Genomic DNA, 25,156 nt, shown 5'->3' with positions numbered 1-25,156 from the left:
GATCAACACATCATTAATGTCCGATGTTCATTAAATTTGATATTGGATGGTCAGAATATAATAATAATGGTGTCATGCTTTTGGAGAGTAATAAGAAGAGGGCAGAGAGAAAGAGGAAATGATGAGGATGATTATGATTATGATCATGTGGTGAGAGAGCGATTTACAACAGCAGCGATGATCGAAATGGAGATAATGTTACAACTTAAAAAAGGTCGAGTTAAGAACTTTCAGTAGAATTGAATTTAACATAATTAGGCAAAAAGGTTTGAAAGAATCAATTTTTCATCTTTTCTTAGCAAAAAGACTGTACAAATGAAACATTATCTATCTTTCGTTTCTTTTGCTTCAGATTATTTCGCAAATGTCCAATATAACAGATGATTTAAATATGAATGAGATTACAGGTTGGGATGTGTTATGGTTAAGAGATGCAATCAAATGGTCGATCCTGAAACACTAAGATAAAAATTGTTATGAACAAGAGGAAAGGGCAAAGATAAACGATGATTAAGTTGATTTTGGTTTTTGAGCAGCTCTGGTTGTTTACCCAAGTAATAATAATAATATTCGAGTTCACTAGCAATTAGTTAATTGTTAAACAAGTTAAAGTTGTCGAGAGGAGATTAAGATATTGTCCAGCCTTTTAAATGCTGAATTCGCCTTCAATGGTAATCATGATGATCAGAGAGTCGATAAAAAAAGCATTTGTTGCTCACAATGAAAATTATCACAGATTTTTGTTTACAAATTATCACCTCCGTTTGTTAATCTAATCAAATATCTGGAAGCTTTTGCTTTCACTTTTTCCCTTTATTCACAGTCGGTGGTGATTTCATGCTCGACGCCGAAGATGTTGACCGCCGTTGTTTCCCTCTTCTATTGGCACCATCGTGATCTGCTCCCGAGTCCATGTCGGTGTCAGTGTCAAGGTTTTCATGCATATCTTCAAGTTCCCCGTTCAAATCATCTTCATCGTCTTCTTGTCCCATCAGAGATTTCAGACTTTCGTCATCAGAGTCTCCGAGACCCGAGACTCCGCTCATGGAGGGAGCCATTGACGATCCGCCGGTGGGCACATTAGGTGTTGATATGCTGGATGATGAAGTGGATGCAGTGGGTAAAGGGAGGAGGTGGACTCTTCATGGACAACGAGGGTGATGCAGAAGCTTTTGAGTGTTTGGATGACGACGATGAAGGTGCTTTTACATTGGCTGATGAGTTTGAACTGTTTTTAGATCTGGAGTGGCCGGAAGAAGAGGATGTCCCGCTTTTGGAAGCATGTGATGAAGAGGTTGAAGCAGATGTTGTTGTTGAGGTAGATGCGGTTGTGCCTAATCCTGGCATGTTACCTAATCCGTTCATAAGTCCTGATTGCGCCGCTAAAGATGCGAAATGAGGGGAACTCATTGGGATGTTCCCGAGTCCGAGGGAATTGTAATATGGAAAGAGGTAGGGAAATGATCGATACGCATTGGATAAATCATTCAAATTCAAACTCGGATTTAGTCCCAAGTTTGCATTCGGATTTTGGCTCTGACTTTGGTTCTGATTCTGATTTTTGGAACTTGAGCTTTTACTACTTTTATGACTGCTACTTGATTTCTCGGAGCCACCGCCACTTTTACCCTTCTCTTGACTGCTCGATCCTCGGTCCGACTTTTTACCTTCATTTCCCCCAAAGTCACCAATGGACATCGGATTGAAACCAGATCCCAAACCAGGGAAATTGAGACCGGAAAGACCAAGTAATGAACTCGTTAGTCCCATGTTTGAAAGTCCAGGGTATGGGAAAAGCATTTGCGATGCATTGGCAGCTGAACTGGTGGAAGATGTTGCGGTCGATGAAGTTGAGACACTGTTATTATTACGGGAACTTGAGGAAGATTGACTCGGATTAGTTGCCGCTGCGGCTGCCGACATGTAACTATTTGGATCCATCAACAACTTTTGGAAAGCATAGCTGTTTAGTAAATTAGGGTTGATATTAAATGGAGCTAATGATGAAGGCGGGAATCCAAAACTAGAACTAGTTGATGGTGTATTTGTTGATGATGCAGATGCAGAACTTGATGCTGCTTGATTGGCCAATAGAGAGGCGGCTGTTGCTCTTCGTGGACTAACACCCGAATCACTGTGTTTAGATCTACTACTTTCTCCAGCCTTTCGGTCACTTGTTCGTGTTCGAATTGTTGGAGGAGGTGGATCTCTAGGTGCTTGTTGTGAAGACTGAAAGATAATTCAAATTGCACATGAAAATTTAGTAAAATTGAGATAAATCAACAAAAGGGATGAGTAAAAGTGACTTACCATTGCTTTGAGAGCTGGAAGGTTTTCTCTGAGTAGAGCGGCCCATTTAGGGTCCATTTCGTACATTGGATTCTTTTTTAGGAAAACAGGTAATTCTTTTAGTGTTGGAGCTTTTGATCCAGTGAGCTGAAGAAAAATAAACGATATTTGTTAGATACAAAGTCAATGATAAAAGATAAAAATACGAAAATAAAATCGAAAAATATCTTACCTTCTTTCCGTTTAATTTATTTATCAATGGTATATGTTCATCTCCAGTTAAGTTTTGTAAGTTTGGTAAGGATGAAGAATGAGATGATGGAGGTGGTGGTTGTGGAAGAGATTGTACTTTGGGTTGAGAAGGAGCTTCGGTCTTGGAGCGACGAGAGCTTCGTTTTTTACTATCGGGTAACTCTAATAATTGAGTCTATGGAAAAATAAAGTCAAATGATAATTAGTTAGTGCGAATAAAATATTAAAATGAGAAAGATTTAAAGCAATAGAAATTGACTTACATTTGCTGATAATGGTGAAGGTCCAACTAAATCTAAAAGTGCTGCTGCAGGAGCAAATGCTGGATTGGACATTAATTCAGGATGATCAACAAGGAATTTCTTCAATTGCTGAGTTGTATCATTATTGAAACTTTTATCCATTTTGGATGACATTCCCTTTCCTAAATTACCAGCGATATCAGCTGATACTGATTGTTGGTGGTGATGTTGACGAGAAGATGAAGAGGAAGATGAAGACGATTCTCTATGTCCAGAACGAGGGGGATTGACTTTCGGTGGTGGGAAGTTTGTCTTTTCTGGAGGTTTCATTGATAAGTCTCGAGTAAGAGATGCAGATAAAGCTGATGATGATCGAGATGAGGAATGAGCGGCGGGTGGAGTTCGAGTTCGATCTTTTGGTGTAGATGATCGAGTTTCTACTTTATCCAATTCAGATCTTGCCCTCATGTCCCGAGGTGATGGTGTTGTTGGTTTACTCTCAGGCACAGGATCATCTTGTTTCTCTTGCATCATTTTCTTTCTTTGTAATAAATTATTAGCAAGATCATCAATTCGTCTTCCAGTACGTTTACCTGTTTGTCCCTTTTTACCGAAAGTGGGTGATGTTAAACATGGATCATCATCTTTACAATCTTTCTTTACTGGACCACTAAGGTCAAGTACCGATGAAAGAGACACTGGTGTTGATGATCGTTTAACAACCTTATCAGGAGCTGCTAAAGGTTTAGATCCTGGACTCATGTGTTGCATTCCAGGAACAGGCTTAGTGAATCGCAGGTCAACGGTGTCCAGATTTGGTATTCGTTTGGTGTTGGAAACTGAGTGAGCAGGGAGGAGCTCCCAAAGATTTGCTCGAAGACGATTTATTTGGAAGATCGGAAATGGGTGGTGCAAGAGGTGTTTTAATCGATGATGATGAAGCGAATGGATGAACTACAGTTGGAAGATGATGGTGAGAATGTGAGTGAGAGTGAGAGTGAGAATGAGATTTACTTCGACCCTCTGAACCATGAGATCGATTCATCAAAGAGATGAACCTTTATCCTCATTAACAAGTTCATTTCGGAAGTTTTGAAGTGACATTGAAAACAATGGTGGCAACAGAGGAGGAGTATTGATCATGGAGCTCATATTGGGAGTCATGTTTTTCTTTGAGGATTGAATATTATTGTCCGATTGTTGTAGTAAATTTCTTAGTTTAGCTCTTTCCGGATGTTCCATTTCATAGCGACCTCTTCGTCGTCTACCTCGAGATCGAAGTCGCCCTCCGGCATCAATCATACCAGAAGCATTAGCGACATCAAACATAAATGGATCAGGTGAAGGTGAAACTGACTCATGTCGAGGTGTATTGTCGGGTGTTTGTTGTGGAGTTGCCTCTCTACTCATACTGGAAATGCTCACAGGAGATGCCGCTCTCGGTGAACTATCGGCAGTCGCAATACTTGGTGTTGAAGGTACAGTTGCAAGAGCTGTGAATAGAGCTTGTTTAGCGAAAGGCCAATCGTTTTTATCGACGCAGTGACAAATTTGTTCCAATCGAACAATTAACACTCGTTCTTTTGGCCATCGAATGAAACCTCGACTTGCGAAATTGTCAGTCGATTGGTTGAAGAAAGAAGCATCGTTTTCTAAAATGCTGCCTGAATTGACCAATGGAGCCTTCGAGTCCATTTGCGACACTTCCTTCTTGATAATCGTGATCTCCATTTGGGTGTTTCGAGCTACAACTCTTTCTGATTTTCTTTTACCTTCTTCTTTTGATGGAGATTCTTCGGCAATCTTTTCTTTCAATTCTTCGACCACTTTAACGATCTCATTCGATCTTTCGATGGATTTTTCATCATCTTCTTCGATCTTACTTTCTCTTATTTCCTCTTCTTCTTCTTCTTTCTTGGATTCTTGTTGTTCTTGTTTTTCTTCCTCGGATTCACCAGTTGATTGTTTTCCATTTTCTTCATCATCCTTGTTTTCTTTTTCAGTCTTTTCTTCTTCTTCTTCTACTTGTTCTTGTTCTTTTTCTTCAATTTGATCCATTTTTTCAACTTCACTTGGAGACTTTTCTTTGTCCTTTTCTTGTTCAACAGTTTCATCAGTTTCTTTGATTTCATCAACTGATTTCTCTGTTTCCATAGGTACTTCGTCTTCTTTAGTTTTATCTTCAGAAGATTCTTTATCAGCTGTTGACTCCTCACTTATTTTATCGATGATCTTTGAAGATTCATCTTCAGTTTCTTCAACTGACTTTTCTTCTTCGGGTAGAACAGTTTCTTCGTTGGTTTCATCCTTAGTTTTCTTTTCTTTGTCTTCTTCTTCTTCAGCTACGACTTTTTCTTCTTCGTTGTTTTCATCAGTTGTTTTATCAACTGTTTCTGACTCTTGCTCAACTTTTTCTTCGACTGAGGTTTCGTCTTTATCTTCGGTACTTGGTGTTTCTTTAGGATCTTTTTCTTCATTCTCTGACGCTGAAGTTTCTTTTTCTTCCTTTTCAGGATCTTTTACACTTTCGTCTTTATCTAAGCTCATATCAGTCACTTCTTTTTCTTCTTCGTTGACTTTTTCTTCCTTTTCGTCATCAATTTCTTTGGTAGGTGTTTTGTCATTTGGCTCTTCAATCTTATCAACTTCCATCGATTCAACTTCGGTTGACTCTTTTTCTTTAGTTTCAGAGTCTTTAGATTCTTCCACCAAGTCATTGGTTGTTTCTCTTTCTTTGTTGTCAACTTCTCCTTCTTCTTCTTTCACTTCAGCTGCGGTGATTTTCTCATCTGATGCTGTTTCTTCAACAACAGACTTTTCGGTGGTTAAATTGATCTCTGTTTCCTTCTCGATCTCTTCGATTTTCAGTTGTTCCTCTTGCTTTTCAACCTTGGTTTCTTTAACCTTTGGCTTCGCTTCAATCTTGTTGATTTCAAGTGTTGTATCTCTTCTGGATTCAACTTTAGTCTTTGCCTCTGCTTCATCATTACGGAAGATTTTCATAAATGATAACTCAGGATCGTTCATCAAATTGATATCCAAACGATTGAGACCATATTTAGCAGCACCAACAAGAAGGTCTTTATCATGTCGACCACAAATCCACCAATCAGGAAGATCAATTGACATTTGACACAAGTTAAGTCTCTCATCGAGTTCGGGATGAGGTAAAATCTCTTCGCGAATTTTACAAAGAAGCTCAATTCGAGCAAGAGCTCGACTTGCCTTATCCTCTGAAATTGGATCAACGAGGTAGTTGTAGTTTTCCTCTTCGTCTGTAAGAGGACGACCGGTGACCTTTTTACACATGGCAAAGAAAGACTTGTAATACTCGGTAAGAGATTCATCTGATTTCTTGTCCAATTTGGACATGAGTCGAAAACGAGACCAATCATATTGACCAGTCTCTTTGTTGTAATCGACACCATAGGAGATGATAGTTCGATAAAATCAGAGTCATCTTTCTTGGACCATCTTCTCTGAGCCACTTCTCGTCTCTTCTCTTGCAAAACAGCAGCACTGCGTTCGAGTCGCTCTTGCTTCTTCACGTTACGTTGATAGGCCGAGATGAGATTTCGGAATCTCTTGTTAAGGTCAGAAGACGATGGGAAAGGATTGACCATTTCTCCAGAAATACTCGACTCTTTCGCTTTAAGCTCTTCATTCACTCCCGACTCATTGACAGAAACACCTTCAGGAGCTTCTGTTTCATCTTCTTCCTCTTTGTTGATATCGTCCGATGTTAATTCAGCCATCAAAGCAGTTCCATCGGGTGGGCCACATCGACTCAAGAAACACAAGGCGGGATCTAGTCTCATTCGATTGTAACGATCGTAACCATGTTTAAATACTCCCATCAGAAGGGATTTATCAGCATCTTCATCCCACCAACCAGGTAATCCAGGGTAACCATCCCTACTTGGCGGAGAGAAAGGAGCTTCTCTACAAGAGATTCCCTTGCTGATTGGTTCACAAAGATCACCAAATATCTCGGTTTTCAAGTACCACAACAGTTTGAAACGAAGCAGAATTTTGTTACAAATTTTACTGATGTGACTTCGATAGTCTTCCGGCAACAAAAGATCGGGATTGAAAAAATCTTCTTTGGCCCATTCATAGACTGAAAAGGGATCCGAAGAGTCAATTGGTTGCACAATTTGCTGAACTACAGGAGGTGATTGTTGTTGTTGATTCTTTGATTTCTTTGATCTTCTTTTAGACCCACTTGGAGATGGTTCTTGATTCTCGTCTTCGGCCATTGTCGTTGACTTGTTACCTTTACCTTCTTCCATCTTGTAATCAGTTGGAGCGATTATTTCCCAATAAAAAGATGTTTCTTTCCTCTTATCATCTCCTCGCACATTTTGAAGACATTGTAACATTATCACTCTCGCGACATGTTCAACATCCTGTAAGGTGATGTGTCTCTTGAATATTCCCGTTTCAAGGTACTTGTCCCATCGACCCCAACCATAACAAAGTAAACCCTTTTCGACTTGGTAACATTCAGCTTTAGTCCAATTACCTGGAGCAAAGTCTTCCATGAATTCGTCGTCTCGTTCTCGTCCTCGTTTACCTTTCTTGAGTTTGAATTTGGTTCTTCCTCCACGAGTCCGATTCGAAACATTTTCTTCGTCTTCGTCACTCGAATCAGCATCAGAAATTTCCAACATTTGCTCATCTTGACCAAACCTTTTCGTTTGTGTTCTTCGTCTTGGTTCTTGGACAATTAAATCATTTTTACCGGTAATTTCTTCGACATCAAGCTGCGCTTTTTTGGCCCATTTTTCCCAAAAGTTTGGATCATCGATTTCGATATCCGATCGATTTTCAGAGGCAGCAAAAGTCGCTTTAGAGAAGGTACTTCCTTTCTCTTCGCTTTCCAATGTGATGATTTGCGTTCGTCGTTGTAAAATCTGGTCGATGTCTTCTTCGCAAAATTTATCTCCGGCATTGTCATCATCCATTATCGCTCCATAAGCTCCTTTTCGGAGTAAATCTTCAACGTCACTTTTGGATAGTCCATTTTCACTCACCGTTGCATTACTGTTCATTGATTGTAAAACAGCTCGATCCAAGCCGAGTTTTAATGAGGCCTTGTCAAACATTTCTCTCTCGTAAGTGTTGCGACAAATTAGTCGATACACTTTAACCATTTTCGATTGACCGATTCGATGACAACGAGCTTGAGCCTGCAAATCGTTTTGTGGATTCCAATCAGAGTCAAAGATTATCACAGTATCAGCAGCGGTCAAGTTGATACCCAAACCACCAGCTCGAGTACAAAGCAGGAAAACAAATCGATCAGAACCTGGTTTCGAGAATCTGTCGATTGCTGCTTGTCTCATGTTACCTCGAACTCGTCCATCGATCCGTTCAAATGGATACTTGTTCTGAACCAAATAGTCTTCCAAAATGTCCAGACAACGGACCATTTGGGAGAAGATGAGAACTCGATGTCCATCAGCTTTCAGACGAGGCAACAGTTTGTCAATAAGCACAAGTTTACCTGAGGCATGAACAAGAGCATCGAGTAAAAGTGACGATGAGTCCGGTTTACTTTGTCTGTATTCAGAAATTATTGATTCTTCTGCTCCATTGATGAGATAAGGATGAATACAACACTTTCTCAATTCCATCATGGTGTTCATTAGATTGGGAATATTTTGTTTGCTGTTTCCTTTGGTCAAGAATTGGAAATTTCTTTCCAAAATAGCTCGATAGTATTTCTTTTGGACATTGGTCAGTTCCACTTCGATGATGGTCTCTTCTTTGGGAGCCAAACTCTTCTCTACGTCTTCTTTCAATCGACGTAACATCATCGGTTTAAGAAGAGCTTTCAGTTTATCGACTTGATCTTCCGTCTTGAGATCACCAAATTCAGCGATAAACAATTCCGAAGATGCAAATTGACTTGGTTCCAAGAAGTTCAGTAGACTGAATAGTTCTTCAACGTTGTTCTGTAAGGGAGTTCCAGTTAAGAGAACTCGATGTTCCATATTTAAGAGTCGCAAACCTTCAAGAAGTTTACAGTTTCGGTTCTTGAGACGATGAGCTTCGTCGATGATACAAGCTCTCCAATGAATTTCTCGAAGTTCCAAACAATCAGTTAGAACCACTTCGAAGGTTGTGATCATCACTTGGAATTTGAAGAAACCTTCATATCTTTCACCGTTTTCCTTTTTGTAGTACATTTCATATTCTTGTAACATGTTTCGACTCGCAGAACTGCCATGATAAGTGATCACATTAAGATCGGTCCAGGTTTCAAATTCTCGTTGCCAATTACCAATCGTTGAAAGAGGCACGATTATTAAGAAAGGTCCAGTTATCCCGAATCGGAACATTTCGGACACAAAAGATATCGACTGAATGGTTTTACCAAGACCCATTTCATCAGCGAGAATACAATTACGTCTAAGCAAAGAGAAACAAACATGACAAACATTAATTAGAAATGAAAGTAAACATTAGCAATTACTCAGTATCATCATTATGATTGTGAAATTATGACTTACCCATTATGCCAACAAAACATCAACCAATTGACTCCTTCTAATTGATATTCTCGTAAAGTGTTGCCTGATTTGTAGACAGGAGAAGAATCTAATTTCTTCCATTCATTGGCCTTTGGTCTCTTCTTTGGTTTCCATTTATCTTTTGGTGGTGGACTTTTGAACTTCCAGAAATGAGCGATTTTCAATGGATCCAAATCATCCTCTAGTTCCCAAGTACTTTCTTCATAAGGTAACGCTCTCCATTTAACTAAATAATGACGAACTATTCTTTTCTTCAGAACTTTCTTTGTGCGTTTAACAATCACAGGCTTCGATTCCACTTCAGAAGAAGCTTCAGTCTTTTCTTCGTCTTTCACTTCTTCGTTTGATTTATTTTCGTCTGATTCCAATTTAGACTCTTCAGTGACATCTTTCTTTTCGTCATTTTCTCCATCGACCGAATCCATTTTGTTCTTTCCATTTCCATTTTCATCATCTTTGACATCTTTACTATCTTTCGATGGCTCTTCGAGATTCTCGAGTATTTCTGATTCGTCCTTTTCTTTGATTGAACTTTCACCATCTTTATCTTTGCAATCTTTCATTTCGATGTCTTCGTCTTTCTCCTCAACAGAAGTTGCATCAACTTTAGTCTCTGATTCTGATGATTGTTTCTCACTCTCATCAGTTTCAGAATTCACTTCAGTCTTTTGATCTTCATCTGACTTATTATCACCGTCGATTTTAGATGATAATTCATCAGCTTCTGGCATAATTTCTACAGGAGCGATCGTCACTTCGGTGTCAATGGTTGTTTCAGATTTATGAACTTTGTTCGCATCTTCACCTTCTTTCAATTGATCACCTTCACTCTTTTCACTCATTAAAACTGGAACAATTTCCACTTTGGTATCATCTCGGGAATCTTCATCATCTTCACCGATTTCAACCTCTTCTTCGATGGTTTCTTCGATCTCTTGTACATCCAGGATTCGATCAACTTCAGTATAATCAGGATTAAATGGTTCATCGTCCAAAAAGTTTATGTCGATTTCACTTTCTTTCTTTTGTTTCCATCGCTTAATCTTCTGGTTCACTCTTTTATCTCCCATTTCCAGTTCTTCTTCAGTTCTCCATTCACAATGGAGATAAGATAAATTCTTGTATTTGACATAATACTCTTCGATTTTGATCTTTGTCCTTCGGCAATTTGTTCTTCTCCATCTTCTGCCTCGATTTCCCGCTCGCCCATTCGCGAGGCCATGATCTTATCCACGACCATCGTATCTTCGGCGATTTTGGTCACTTGAACATGAGAATCTAAAACTTTCTTCTCGCCACTTGCCCCTTCGCCTTTTTCAGCGCTGTTTGAATCTTCCTCTGACAGATCAAGATCAATATCATCCGTGTACTTTTGTCGCTTAGTATTACGAGCTGATCGGCGTTTGAGTGAGTCGGCCAAAGGATCTTCGATTGGAGATGGTGGTGAGTCTTTCAATGTCCGAAGCATCAGATGACCCCAGTCGCTTTCGCTTCTTTGATTTACCAAATTTAAGCGCAAGTTTCGGTAACTTTTTCTTACTCTTACCAGATCCATCTTTCAGTTTGGGCTTCGCTCTGCTGGGTCGCTTTTTCTTGCCTTTTGATTTACTTGCTGAACCATCGGTGGTATTTAAAGTTGTATCACCGTCGATCGTTGTATCTTCAGGTAGTCCCTCACCTCCTTCTCCGATCATTTCCGAGGGAAGAGTCGTATCTTCGGCTGGGTATTCCAGGGGAATTTCCTCTTCGACCACTTTCTTCTTGACTCTCTTTTTCTTCTTCTTTTTCGTCTTCTCTGGCTCCCCTTCTCCTCCTTCTCCACCTCCCTCACCTACTTCGCCCATTTCTCCACCTTCTACAGCTGTATCTTCACTTTTAACTACGTTTTCATCTTTCTTTTTTCTCTTGCGTTTCTTTTTCTTGTTTTCTTGACCATCTTCCGAGAAAAAAGTCTGATGTCCACCCTCACTCATGAATGGACCCTCGTCAAAAGGAACCGTGTCTTTCAGCTCTTTGGCTTTGCGTTTCTTTGCCTTTCTTTTGACGGGAGTACTTGGGAGTCTGTTCTTCATTAAACTCCATCTTACTGATAACTACACCATCGTCACATGTATTGTCAGATAGTGTGGTGGGTAATTCTGGAGGAGGTGGAAGAAGTTGAGGCACTTCAACTGGCGGAGGAGGAGTTGAAGTTTGATTTGGAAAATTTTGCCCCAATGATGATACAACTTCATTGGATAAAAAATCCTCTGATTGAGTTGATTGTTGTGCTTGTGATAGTAACTGTGGTGTCGCTCCTTGAAGAGGGGGAGGCGGAAGCGGTGGTAGTGGTTGAAAAGAAGACTCAACTTGCGAGTGTTCAATTCCATGTCCATCCAACGCTTGTGCTTCGGGTTGTACCTCAGTTTGATTAATGTTTCCAGGTTGAGTAAGAGAATTGTCATCTCCTGTTATACCATAAAAGTTATCACTTGTTAAACTAGGATCACGAAAAATATTTAAATTGTCATTTGTCTCTCCCGTCTGACCATCGTTACTTGTTGTGCTTGCAATTGTCTCCGATGAAGATGATTGATTAATGTTTTCATCGTGAACACTTTTGGTGAAACTGTTTTCGGGCTGAATTTCTGAGGACAAACCACCAAGTTGGTCCGTTTGCTCTTCACTTGACTCTAAACTTGCATCTTCTTGTTTTTGTTGTTGTTGTTGCTCACGCGGTTGGTGTTGTTGTTGTTGAGGAGGAGGGAGAAGATGTGATTGCTGTTGCATCGAGTCAGTGTGTTCACTTATTGGTTGTGATGGTAACGATGATTGAGGAGGTGGAGGTGGTGGTGGTGGTGGATGAGAGGGATGAGAAGGATGAACAGGTTGTTGTTGATTAAGTTGAGAGTCATAAGGAATTGAACTTTCTGGTGGCATCGGCTTATAAGCCGACGGATCGTTTCCCGGAATCCTTGAAGGATCATGAGATGGCGGTGGTGGATACATCATTTCACTTGGAATATCTGGACGAGACTGAAAATCGGGGGGAGGCAATTGACCAAGACTATCCATTTGTCCATACATATCAGATCCTTGAGGACCCAAACCATGCGAGGGATGAGGTGGTAATGATGATGGCGGTGGTGGAGGTGGATAAGACATTGGTCCTCCTCCTCCTCCACCCATATTACTTGGGTCAATTGGCATTTGACCACCAGGACCTTGTGTTGGATATGAATACATGTCACCTGGATTACTTCCCATTGAATAAGATCCATCATAATTTGGTGTCATTGGACCGGACATCATTGAAGGTGATGCTCCCATACGAGATTCAGGAGAGCTTCTTGCTCCCCTTCCTCTGCCCCTTGAACCCGCTCCTTTCGGTGCTCGAGGAGCTCGAGGTTTCTTTTCTTTCTTCGGCTCAGCTGGATCTTTCCTTGGACGACCTTTTCCTTTCTTTTTGGCTATTGGTGGCTCTTGGTCAAATGTATCTCCATAAGGATCATAAGGTTGAGATTGATTCATATCACTGTTACCTCCATATTCATTTTGATTCATTTGATTAGACATCATCGGTCCCATTCCTGGACCTTGATTATAATTTTGATTATACATCATTGAATCAGGACCCATGTAAGGCTGATTCATACTCGAGTCACTTGTCATATTCATATCATAACTTTGATTATATCCACTACCATAATCCCAATTTCCTTGTGATTGATTACCTCCAGGTTGATTAGAGTACATATTAGAACCATCAGACTGTTGTTGTTGTTGTTGCTGTTGTGAATGCTGATGTTGAGGTTGATGTTGAGACTGTTGTTGACTCATATTGTAACTCGATTCACTAGGACCTCCTGACATGTAGTTTGAATGATATTGTCCAGGATCCATTGACTGGACAGTCGACTGACCAGGACCAGGACCAGGAGCACTTAGATCATCTCGTGATGATCTCGATGTCAGTTCACTTGATGATGTATTCGTCTTGTCACTTCTATTATCACCACCAGCGTTGGCGGGACTTGTTAACACACTATAAATATTATTTGAATTAGATCCATCACTTTGTGCTTTTCCATTATCACTTTTACTTTCAGATCCACTGTCATCCTTGGTGATTTGTGGAGATCCATAAGACGAAGTCTTATTTGCATCAATGTTTCTAAAGTTAAATGGTGACATTGGTTGAGATTGCTGATTGGATCCTGGTGTTCGAGGAGACATGACATTCTTATTAACAAGATCTTGTTTTGGATTTGATTGACTTTGATAATTTGAATTATCAATGGAAGATGAATTTGATGAATATGCTTGATTATCGAACATTGAATATTGCTGTCCAGTCATTGAGCTTGAATTATTACTTGACGTTGTTGATGCTAAGGAGAGAAGAGAGAAGAAACAAAAAGAAAAGAAAGATAATGATAATGATAATAAGAAATAGAAATAGAAACAAATAAAATAAAGAAAGAGGGAGAGAGAAAGAGAAAATAAGGGTCTAATTATCAATAAAATGAACAAGACAAACTGAAGAATCGATTAAAAGTTATAACTTATTACGTAAATATCATCAATTATAATTTCCAGACTAATCAATAATTACTATTGTATTATTTAAACTCAAAGGTTGAATATTTTCACCTCACTTATCGACCAATTATAATAATTATTTTACAATGACGACATTTTGTTTATTAATCCCTGAATCTGGAAATGTTGAAATCTTGAAATCTAATTGATTAAATGTCATCACAAACCATGAATAACTAATTGACTAATAGAGCGCGAGTAGAAACAATTAAATCAATTGTCAAACAAGTGACTTACTTAATGATCGTGATAAACCAGGAGATGGAACCTCTTTACTTTGAGATGATTGTTGTTGTTGTTGTTGTTGATCAATTTGAGATGCTGGTGAATAAGGGACAGAAGAAGCCATTGGAGATTGAGTATTGGACATGGAGTTTGACCCTGGGCCAGTTGATGGTTGACCCGGAGTGGGTGGTGGTCTCCATGATGATGAATTACTCTGAGGGTATCCCGAGTTCCCTCCATAATAACCTCCTGGACCAGAAGAGGCTGAAGATGGGGATGGAAATCGAGGATACAAATTCGATGGTTGTTGTTGATCTGCTTTCTGTGAACCATGAATATTATTGTTGCTGCTTCCTGACATATAATAAGGATTGGAAGCGCTGTTGTTGGATGATGATGACGATGGTGTCGATGAGATTATTGAAGATATTGAGTTGATTTTATTACTGCTGTTTGCTGCTGTTGAAGATGATGAGGAGGATGAAGAAGAAGAGTTAAGGTGAGGCATGACCATTTGTTCCAATTGTTGAAGACTATTAATTGGTGTTGATTGATGTGAAGATAAGGGACCATGAGATGTGGATGAAGATGCAGATGATTGGGACTGTGGGACTTGTGAAGATGAAGATGATGATGATGACGATGCATTATGAGACGAAGATGAACCTGGTGGACCAGCTAATCCACTGGATTTTGAACTGTTACCAGGCGAAAGTCCTGGACCACTAGGACTTGTTAATGAACCCGAACTTGGATAACTGCTTGTTGGACCTGACGTTGAAATCGTAGTTGACCCTCGATCTGGTGTCCGTGATGTTGGCGGCATCGGTGACCCTGCAGGCGGTGTTGGTGTTGGTCGACGAGGTGACATACTAGTTAGAGATGCTGCACTGAACGGCGCTCGATACCCTGGACTATTGGGTCCAGTGTTGGGACCTCCTGTCGACCCAGAGCTCATTGTATAAGGTGAAAGCCGACTTGAAGTCTCACTATACCCCTGACTAACACTGTATCCTTGATATTGCTGTCCTGGGTAATTAACTGACCCTGGAGGGACACTACTACTACTAGAACCTGATGAACCAATCATTCCTCCACTTGTTGACCCGCTGCCACCACCACCACTTCCCGTTGGACCAGAACCAGGACCAGGACCAGGACCAGGGTAACCTAAAGATGTGTAATGAGAAGGTGGTCCTGGTTGAGATTGAGGTTGTCGAGGGCCACCATTGTTACCACTGGATGATGAGGATGATGTTGAGTTTCCTTGTGATGCACTTATATTTTGACTATAAGAAGATGTTAAATATGGTGATGGAGGTTCGGATGGAATGAAACTAGTCAATGAGGAACTTTGTGCTCCCACTCTTCCACTGCTAGTACTGTAATATGGTCTCGTGGGTTGAGCTTGTGACTGTGATTGTTGTTGTTGTTGTTGTTGCTGCTGCTGTTGTGATGACTGTTGTTGCTGTTGTTGTTGTTGTGTTGGAGGCTGATGAGGTTGCTTAGTTGGTTGCTGTGAATGCAATGAGCCATAATCACTGGCACCAGGCCCGAAAGGAGATGGAGGTGGTCCTTGCCCACTACGAGAACTACTTGTTTGTCCTGGAGGTCCGAGTGAAGATGGAGGTGGTGGACCCACTCCACTAGTGTTATAACCATAAGGAGGTCGCTGTTGCAAATGACTCATTCCTTGATTGTGCCATAATCTTGTACCAGGTCCTCCTGTTGGTATTGGTCCGTATGATGAAGGATAAGGTCCTGGATATGGACTCCCAGAACCTGGTCCTAGAATCGGTGACAACATCCTTTGATCATTATAACCACTCATTAGACCACGAGTTTGATAACTACTGGAACCAGGTAACGATGTTAAACTGGACTGAGGCACACCGATCCCTCCATTATGTTGGGACATTGGTCCAAGAGATGATGGACCACCAGGACCACTTCCCATTGGAACACCTGGATAACCACTACTAGGATGACCATAACGAGAATCATGCTGAGGATAGTGACCACTTCTCATGGCCGATTGTGAACTTGCTCCAGGAAAACCACTACTTGCATACTGATCATGAACTTTCATCGCATCACCGAGACCACCCAAAGGTACTGAACCTGGAGGCATAGGTAAAGGTGCACCAAAAGGGGGCAAAGATCTTTGAGGTAGCCCATGACCACGAGCACCTGAGAGAATAAAGGGAAAAGTGAAAAGTGAAAAGGAGAAAGTAAAAAATAAAAAATGAATTAAAAATCCCTCGCAAAGTTGACAGAAAACATTTCATTGGATATTTGTTTCTATTTCTATTCTTTGATCCATCAAATGAATGACAGTTGAATATAAATTGAAACCAATTAAATGGATAATAAGCTTTTGTTCTATAGTACAAAAATTCCATTGTAATCCATTCATTTCGTCTAATAGACAAACTCAATAGTCACTCAAATGGTGACATTTAAGAAACAGAAAGAAACTCACCATGTGGAGGAATCATTCCATAACCAGGACTACCTCCGATGGCACTTGACGACATCATTGCGGCCATTGCCGCGTTATTTGGTCCAGGGGGTTGCTCCATGTTCGGGCCTCCGGGATTATTATTTGATGGGTTACCAGTTGGCGCATAACCTGGATGGTATCCTAGAGAATGCAACACATTATTAGATTGTTTTAATCATCATCATAATCATCATCATTATGATATAACAATTGATTGCAACCAATCAGATAATCTACTTACCAAAACCATCACCAAGTAATTGGTAATCGCCCATTGACATAGGGAAATCAATACCTTCAGTTTGATAAACAACTCAACCAGCATACAAACATTTTACACAATAAGACCGGCAATGTAAACATTAGATATTTCACCTTAAATTATCAACTGTTTTTCTTTAAGAACCATGTATCCAATTAAATTATGATAATTAAATTGACAATTTACAATTTACCACAATTTACATTTGATTTGATACCATAAATAATAATAATAATAATAGTAATGATGGTTGAGAATGTAGTGATGTATTAAAAATTGGTAATGCAATAATAACTTGTTCCTTAAGCCTGTAGACAGAAAAACAGAAAGATGGAGAGTGTGTGAGAGAGAGAAACAAAAATTTAGAAAGAGAATGAAGAAAGAGATGCAGAAAGATAGGAAAAGAAAGGAAAAAGAAGAGAGAGAGAGAGAGAAGTGAGAGTAATGAGAAGAGACAAAAACTAAACAATTAATGGGGTTGCCATTCAGTAATATTAATGGAAGATAATGAAGTGAGAATAAGATAGCGAAAAGAGAATTTAAAGAAAATTAGAAAGGAAAAAAGAAAGAGAGATCACAGGAAAGGGAAAGATCAGTGATCCTAAAAATCATTAGCTCCTCCTGTCTAACCACATCTTTCAAATGGACAGAAAGAATTGTAAGCTTAATAATCTAATATGAAAATTTGATTTCTCATAAAATGATAAATTTATTTGCAACAATCATCGATTTGGTTAGCCATCAATTAACTAATTCTTAATGGAAAATAGTTACAAAAAAAGCAACAGAATTTTGCTTCATCTCATTTTGTTCAACTATTCCTTTCCAATTTTACTTACGAAAAACTATAAAAACTATAAAATGGCTTCTAATTATCTCACCGTTGGAAGAGAGAGAGAGAGATGGATAAATGATATGAATATAGAAACTATTCCAGCTCAAAGAGAAAAGAATAAAAACAAATTCTAATAGTAAAAATTAACTGAAAGGTAAGAAGAAGAAAAAAGAACCAACACATTCAGTGTGTGTGTTTAAGTGAAAACATACAAGAGGAGAGAGAAAAAAAAAGAGAATTGCAAACAAAGTTGCCGGTAGATATAATTGAGAGAAGAAAACCTTCATTGATTTTAACCAAAGAAATAGAATTTAACCATATTTAAAATAGAAAAAGAAAATTATTCGGATTAGAAATTGACAAATTCTAATCATATCTTCATCATAATTTTCTCATCTTTTTTCTTATTCCTCTTATTCTTCACCTCTCACTCTCTCCCCTTTACACAACATACACACTTTCAACTCCTCCTCAAGCAAAAAGAGAAAAAGAGAGAGAAAGAGAGAGAGAAAGCAGACAGATGAAGAGAAAAAGGAGAGAAGAAAAAAAAAGAGGAATCATAGAGAAGGAAAACAAAACTTACCTTTTTAAATGTTAACCGAGTAATTGGATTAATCCGATATAAATAATATCAAGTTGTTTACACAATAGAAACACAATGAGATACAATTAAACAATATAATTAATTTAAATTAATTGTCAAAGTAAAATTATCTACAAATTAATAATCTACCAAAGATAAATAATCATGAAAAGGATCAAATCAATCTGAACCTTTTTCCCTCTATCGGTGTAAAGACTAACCAATGGCCATTTTTTCCAAGAAGGTAACGCCATCTGGTGGAAAAGAATTTCCAATTCAAGAACCGGTTGAATTGGAAAAGAAAATTGCTTTTTCTATTTTCATATTTTCCATAATTTCTAATTAATTATTTCCAATCGAATCGATTAAATAGTTGTTTTTTCGTCAATAATTAAGTTCTTTTTGTGGAGAGTGACGAACAAGTTGTTTCTTAAATTGTGATCTTGAAAAAAGAAGTGAGATTTTAATTGTTATTTAAAGAAAATAAAAATTCTACCAACATTGTGACCGCCACCTTAAGCTCCACCTGTGAACAATTAAGTTAACTCATTTTCTGGGATCATTTCAGTGCCTTGTCGGACCTCTAGATGTCTCTAAGCGAGTGGAAATGTCTAAATCAATGTTTAGGTTTTTGTTGAATAGTCACAGTTTTTTTTGAGTCTTCATCTTTTTGGTTAATCATTTTATTCTGGTTTTCATTTTGTTTTATTATTTAATTTATTTCAAATCGCTTATTCTTCTCATTATTTGTTCAAATTTCGTTTATTCTGTAAAAATATATATATATAAAAATCTACAAATGGACCAGATAGATGGTAATTATGAGGAATTTGAAGATTCAGCTTCTCTAGGTCCTCTCAATGAAGGTATTTACAATAGCCTGGAAGAGGAAAGCCATCACTCGGATAATTGTGACTATGAGGAGAAGCATTTTAATCATGAAAAAGATTTGCTTTCTCATAAATTGTGGACATCATTTCAAAATGCTGCCTGCTCAGTTGCCCAATTGTACAAAGGTAATTAATTATTTTCCAACACACATTATGGTATCCACACTGTTTTTCTATTCCATTTTTTTCTATTCTATTCTCTTCTTCCTCTTTTGACTCTTTCCTTTTCCAGTTTGTTGTTATTGTTTTTTACCTTCTCTAAGTCTCTCTTTTTTTTTCTTAGGTCTCTTTCTTTTTCTCCAATAATTTTTATTAGCCATCTTTCATATTTCCATTCAATTCACCTTGATTATTTAATGGAAAATCATCTTCACACAAGCCTTTTCTTATATAAATATATTCATCTCTTTCTATATTTTCATGTGTTTAGATAATAGAGAAACAAGAGAATAGAAAAATTATTTCTTCTCCTCTCTCTTTCTCAATTTGACTTTGAATTTTTAAACCAAATATGTCATGTATATAGTTAACTTGAAATGATGGCCTTGAGTGAATTAGGTGCTACCAGATCAACTCTCTGTATCTTTTATTTATCATTATTATTATTATGTATGTGGTAAGTTGACTGCAAGTTCCGCTTTTCTAGGCAAGCCTCTTACCATTTACATTTCTCTTTTTCTCTTACTTTTCTCTTTCTATTTTTTTCTATTGGCCTCTGATTCTTGAATTACTTGTATACACTTTCCTTTATTTTCTTCATTTGATAACATGTTGATATTTTGCTTTTTTTCTGGTTCAAACAAAATGTCTCTTTGTTTCTACACTTACTTTTCTCTCTCTTTCTCTATCTATTTGACGAGTGGTGGTTATAGGCTTACTTGATGAATTTGATTTCTTTTCTATTTACACTCCATTCTTATTATTTTTGTTTAAAGATGCACATTATCATTAATTTTCTCTTTCTTCCTTCTTGTTATCTCTGTTAATCACTTTTGGACACAAACAGATAGAGAAAGTGGCCTTACATACTGGATACCATTTCAAAATGCAGCAACAAATGTTACCTCATTATATAAAGAATGTATTGAATCAATTAGACGTAATGCTGATATCTATCTTCAAATGGGTATTAAAAAAAGAAATGCTGAGCTACTAGCATGGGCTAAAAAGAGGAAACGTTTCATTCGACGTGATGATTTAATTGGTTTTCTTAAAGGAGAAATAACTAATATAGATCAGCATCACACTAACAATTACCATCACCATCAACATTTTCACTATGCTCACCATAGAGATGGATCATGGAATAAATTACACAGACCTTCACCTACCACCGTGATGATTGAAACAAGCCCAAGTACAACACCCGGTTTTCGAACTCCTTCTTCCCAAACATTAACTAACTGTAATACGATTAATGCTAGTGTTAATAATCTAACTCTTTCTTTTGAGACCGATGATGCTAACCCAGAAGAAGGTGATCTCCAGACTTTTAGGGAAGCACTTGCTATTTCCGGTAAGTAATAGACAACCAATAGACTTCATTTCCTGATAACACATACACACAAAGAAAAAGCAATCAATTTGATCTTGGGTCAGATTAATTGCCTAGAGATTCATTTAATGAATTTTTATTGTAGCTTTTTTAAGACCTTTTTTTGCAAACATTACTTATCCTATGTGTGTATGTGTATGTGATCATATATTTATCTATATAAATCTCTCTCTCTAACCTTGATTGTTTATTGAATCATGCTAATCACAGTTTTCTTTTCTATCTCTTTAACCAGTTGCTGGACTTCGTAACAGTCAACAATCAGCTATAGGTCCCGTTGATTATATTAATACGTCAACAAATCGTCGGAACAGCCAGACCAAGACTACTACCACCACCACCACCACTACTACCACCACCCTCCTTTCCACACCCAATTTGGAAGCAGCTTCAGCGACCGAATTGAGTGAATTTATTTCTAATGAATACTCACGTCATGTTGAATCGCGAAAAAGAGTCAACCCATCCCAAGATGTCACCATGGATTCACCAACCCATAAACGGTCACGATTACTTTGATCAATTGAGGGGGGACAATGAGAGAAAAGAACAAAAAATCTGAGGAAATAAAAGCAAAAAAGAGAAAAACAATCTAAATGGTTGGATGAAAATCTGCATCAACCAAAATATTAATTCTACACATCAGAGAAAAGATGAAAACAACTCTAATCGAAGTGTATACAATATCCAAACAGATCGAATATCCGGATGATTTATTATTATTATTATTATTGTCGAATAAAATAATTAAATGGCCAATTGATTAAAATCTTAAAATTGGCCAAAGAAGGAAGGAGAAGAAAAAAACGCAGAGAATAACAAATCAACTTGGAGAATCTATGTCAACCTCTTGAAGAAAGAGAGCAAATATAAAATCCATTTACCTTTGTTCTCAAACAGAGTAAATTTGCTTCTTCCAAGAGATAATCTAAATCACAAAGCCATTTACTGAATTTTTTGTTTGTAATAATCAACTAATTGTACTCCATCAAAGGAATGAAAAAACAAATCGAAATCAATTTACATACAAATCCAAAACAAATCACAAGTTTTTATTGTCATATTAAAAAAAAGCAAATTGTAAGACAAAAATTATAGATCCATGTCAATCATTTTTGTAAATACACCGAATTAGTATCAAAACTAATTAACGTAAATTTGATCTAAATTTTAATTCTAATTGTGACCAAAAAAAATGAATCCGAAAGAGTCGATAGTCTGTTTGAAGAATCAACAACAATTAACATTGACAGCCCAATGAACAGAATATATTAATTGTTGCCTTGGTGATTAGTTAACTAATCAAATGTCTCAATTAATCTAATTAGCTGATCTGAAATAACTTGATTAACAATCACCGGTTTACAATTGAGTTGATGATTTTGGTTGAAAATTGAGATTTAATTTGAGAGAAAAAGGAAAACCTTGGAAATTGATTTACCAAAAAAAAAGTAAATCATCAACCTTAATTGTAATAAGAAGGACAATTAAAATAATATTAAACCAATTACAGTGATTAAATCAGCGAATCTTATCTTAACTATTAATAGAAAAGATCAAGTTGTATTAAGAAATCAATGATAATGATATAAGAATCTTTTTCCTCAATTGATCAATTGGAAAAAAGAAAAACAAAATTAACCAACAATCAAATTCATTGATTCAATTTTTTCATCTCTTTTCCTTTAACATGAATGTCTAACTGTTGTTAATTGTTGTAAAAAGCTCTTATTAACTACATTTAAATGTTAAATTGTCTCTGATAGAGATTGATTATCTTGATTAATCATTTTAATTCTTAACCAACAGATGATCCACTTTTTTTCTTGTCTATTTCGTTTTATCTTCTCTGTCTTTTTTTCTCGTCATTTTTTTTCTCACATCAACTTCTCCCTCACATACAAACTCTCTCACTCTCACTCACTATCTGTTTAAATATTATTCTGATTAACGGGTTTACCTTAATCATCATCATCAACTCAATCATTTTATTGAGTTACAGTTAAACCATCAATGTCAACAACAATCATTGTTAAGTGATATCAACCATCATCAACAATTAGAATCTTAAATTGTTACAAACAAACGAAAACAACTTAATTGTTTTTTATTTCTCTCATTGTTGTTAATTGTTACCACGTTAATTAAAACGTTTTCTTTCAAAATGAATCTAGTAGGAAGTGGATTTTGGAAGACTTTTAATTTTAAATCAATGAAAAACTCGAAAAGTTCAACTGTTAAATCAACTACAACCACCGATGATACAATTGCAGTGATTAAGAAGGAATATAAAAAAGCCTCGAAAGACAATTGTAAATCAAGTGAACAATTAAAATCTCCTTTATTGAAGACATTCAAGTCTAATAATAAACATGGTTCGTTTCGTGAGTCTACCAAAGGAGGTGGAAAAGGAGTGGGAGTGGGTAAGGTTATGATCCACGGTGGGAATAATCAAATTGGTGGTTCCAAAATCATCTCGACTCCTCCGCCTCCCTCATCATCATCATCTTTGTCAAAATGCAATCGTGATTCATTTACTATGGTTACAAATTTACGTCGAGCTGCTTCAGTCCCATTGATGATTAATCCTTCTCGTAATAACAATTTGATCAATCAAAAGAATGTGAAACAATTAGTTAATTCAACGGCCACAGTGTCAACAGTTAATCAACTTGATAATACTGAAACAATGTTCCAATATTTTGATACCAATCGAAGTGGTTATATTAGTGAAGATGAATTAATTGAAATGATGGGTTCACTTGGTGAACCCATTGACCGAATTGAAGCTAAATTAATGATTAAAGAAGCTGATGTTAATCATGATGGTAAAATTGATTATCCTGAATTCAGGAATTTAATTAATCGTTTACCTCTCATCTTTAGTTCATCAAGTTCAATGTCACTTCGAGAAGCATTTAACATCTTTGATAAAGACGCCGATGGTTATGTTAATATGGAAGAAGTTAAATTAATTGCGACCTCAATTGGAATTGATTTAAGTGATAAAAGTATTGATTTTATTAGAAATCAATTGCAACAATCAACTGCCTCTTCATCATCATCACTATCATCGCCATCACCATCACCATCATCATCTAAACCCAATAGTAAAAATAATCTAAGTGATAATGTGAAAATTAACTTTGACCAATTGAAGAAATTTTTTGATTCAATTGGTAAAAAGTAATTGAAAGATAATTAATTGGATTAATTAACAAAACCAAAGACATTTACCTATCTCTCTTTGTTTATCTTTAATCATCGTCTTCAACTGACAATCAACAAATCAACGAAATCGTCAACATCATTATCATCATCATTGGAATGATTATTTTTCTTTCTATCTCTTCCTGTTATTCATTTTCTAAATCATGTTAATCAACCTCTTCAATGATCAATAGTTAATTATAATTACAATATATTATCATGATCATTTTTAGTGTCACAGTTTCCTCAACATCAACACAACAAGAAGAAAAAAAATCAACTAATTACAACAATTAAACGAGTTAACTTTTCCTCTATGATTGATTGAGATATCGATAAATCAACCACTGATTCAGTTTGAAAGCAAATGAAAACAACAACAACAACAATTAACAATAAAATGATTAAAATACAATGAAAGTAAAAATAGAAAACCAAATTTACTGGAAAACATTAAAATTACAAGAAAATCAATGATTTTCATTGGACCACAAGTGAATCAGTAAATCGTTATGACCACAATTAGGAAGATCCATCAAGCTAATTTAATAGCCAAAGGAAATCCTTTGTAAATATATTCATCATTAACACAATTAGCACCAATTAAACTCCCTAATCACATCTCTCTCTCTCTCTAATCATCGAGTCTTTTGTTTACCTTTATTTTTCCTTCCACTTAAATTGTTACCTTAATAACTTTGTATCATTTGTTATTAGAACTAATTGCAATTTCGAATATCCTTAATAACGAATCATTTTCTCTAATTTTCTAAATTCGTGTATTTCTTCATTATGTAATCATCTTTTTCTCTTCCTTATCTTCATCGTTCTCATCATAATCATCATATTGATTTCCCTTGATCTCGATTAATTTTATCTAACTTCTTGTTTGTGCCTTTATCTGGTTTCCTTTTATTGATATTGATGGGAATTTACAGAAGACGAAGAGGATAATCATTATCTTGTTGATAATGATGATTATGATGAAGATGAGGAGGATGATGAAGACGAAGAGGACGAAGGACGATTAAAAAACTAAGCAATAATAACGATCATATCAGCGATCTTCAATTATCTATTAATAGATCAACTTGTCTTTAGAAATCATTGATTTATTATATTTACAAGAAGCTTTTTTCCTCAATTGATCAAAATTACGATTAATTGATTTAAAATTATTATATTTTCCT

General features: G+C 36.9%; 3 protein-coding genes across 3 annotated transcripts; 2 read left to right on the top strand and 1 right to left on the bottom strand.

Moving 5' to 3' along the window:
- Positions 1-234: 234 nt before the first annotated feature.
- Positions 235-18,479, bottom strand: LOC128392193 (chromodomain-helicase-DNA-binding protein 7-like). Its single transcript, XM_053352177.1, is given in 16 exon segments — positions 235-1,127; positions 1,129-2,229; positions 2,311-2,436; positions 2,522-2,716; positions 2,805-3,636; positions 3,638-3,797; positions 3,830-6,235; positions 6,238-9,200; positions 9,302-10,493; positions 10,496-10,770; positions 10,772-11,377; positions 11,379-13,692; positions 14,141-16,318; positions 16,611-16,772; positions 16,873-17,201; positions 18,312-18,479. Coding segments are annotated over 15 exon segments (14,877 nt in total). The 5' UTR covers positions 16,913-17,201; positions 18,312-18,479; the 3' UTR covers positions 235-800.
- A 161-nt stretch (positions 18,480-18,640) lies between these two features.
- On the top strand, positions 18,641-21,903 carry LOC128392179 (HUWE1-associated protein modifying stress responses-like). The gene is made up of 3 exons (XM_053352159.1): positions 18,641-19,327; positions 20,208-20,717; positions 20,992-21,903. Exons 1-3 carry the CDS (start codon positions 19,111-19,113, stop codon positions 21,273-21,275), a joined length of 1,011 nt encoding a protein of 336 aa, XP_053208134.1. The 5' UTR covers positions 18,641-19,110; the 3' UTR covers positions 21,276-21,903.
- Positions 21,904-22,506: 603 nt separating this feature from the next.
- LOC128392175 (uncharacterized) lies at positions 22,507-24,185 on the top strand. Its single transcript, XM_053352156.1, has one exon. The coding sequence runs from the start codon at positions 22,921-22,923 to the stop codon at positions 23,944-23,946; it is 1,026 nt and encodes a 341-aa protein (XP_053208131.1). The 5' UTR covers positions 22,507-22,920; the 3' UTR covers positions 23,947-24,185.
- Positions 24,186-25,156: the final 971 nt, after the last annotated feature.

The sequence above is a fragment of the Panonychus citri genome, unplaced genomic scaffold (assembly GCF_014898815.1).
Source record: "Panonychus citri isolate SS breed McGregor unplaced genomic scaffold, ASM1489881v1 Contig00136, whole genome shotgun sequence".
NCBI classification, from domain to species: Eukaryota; Metazoa; Arthropoda; class Arachnida; order Trombidiformes; family Tetranychidae; genus Panonychus; species Panonychus citri.
Note: the sequence above shows the minus strand (reverse complement) of the source record. Positions and strands in the feature narration are given on the sequence as shown.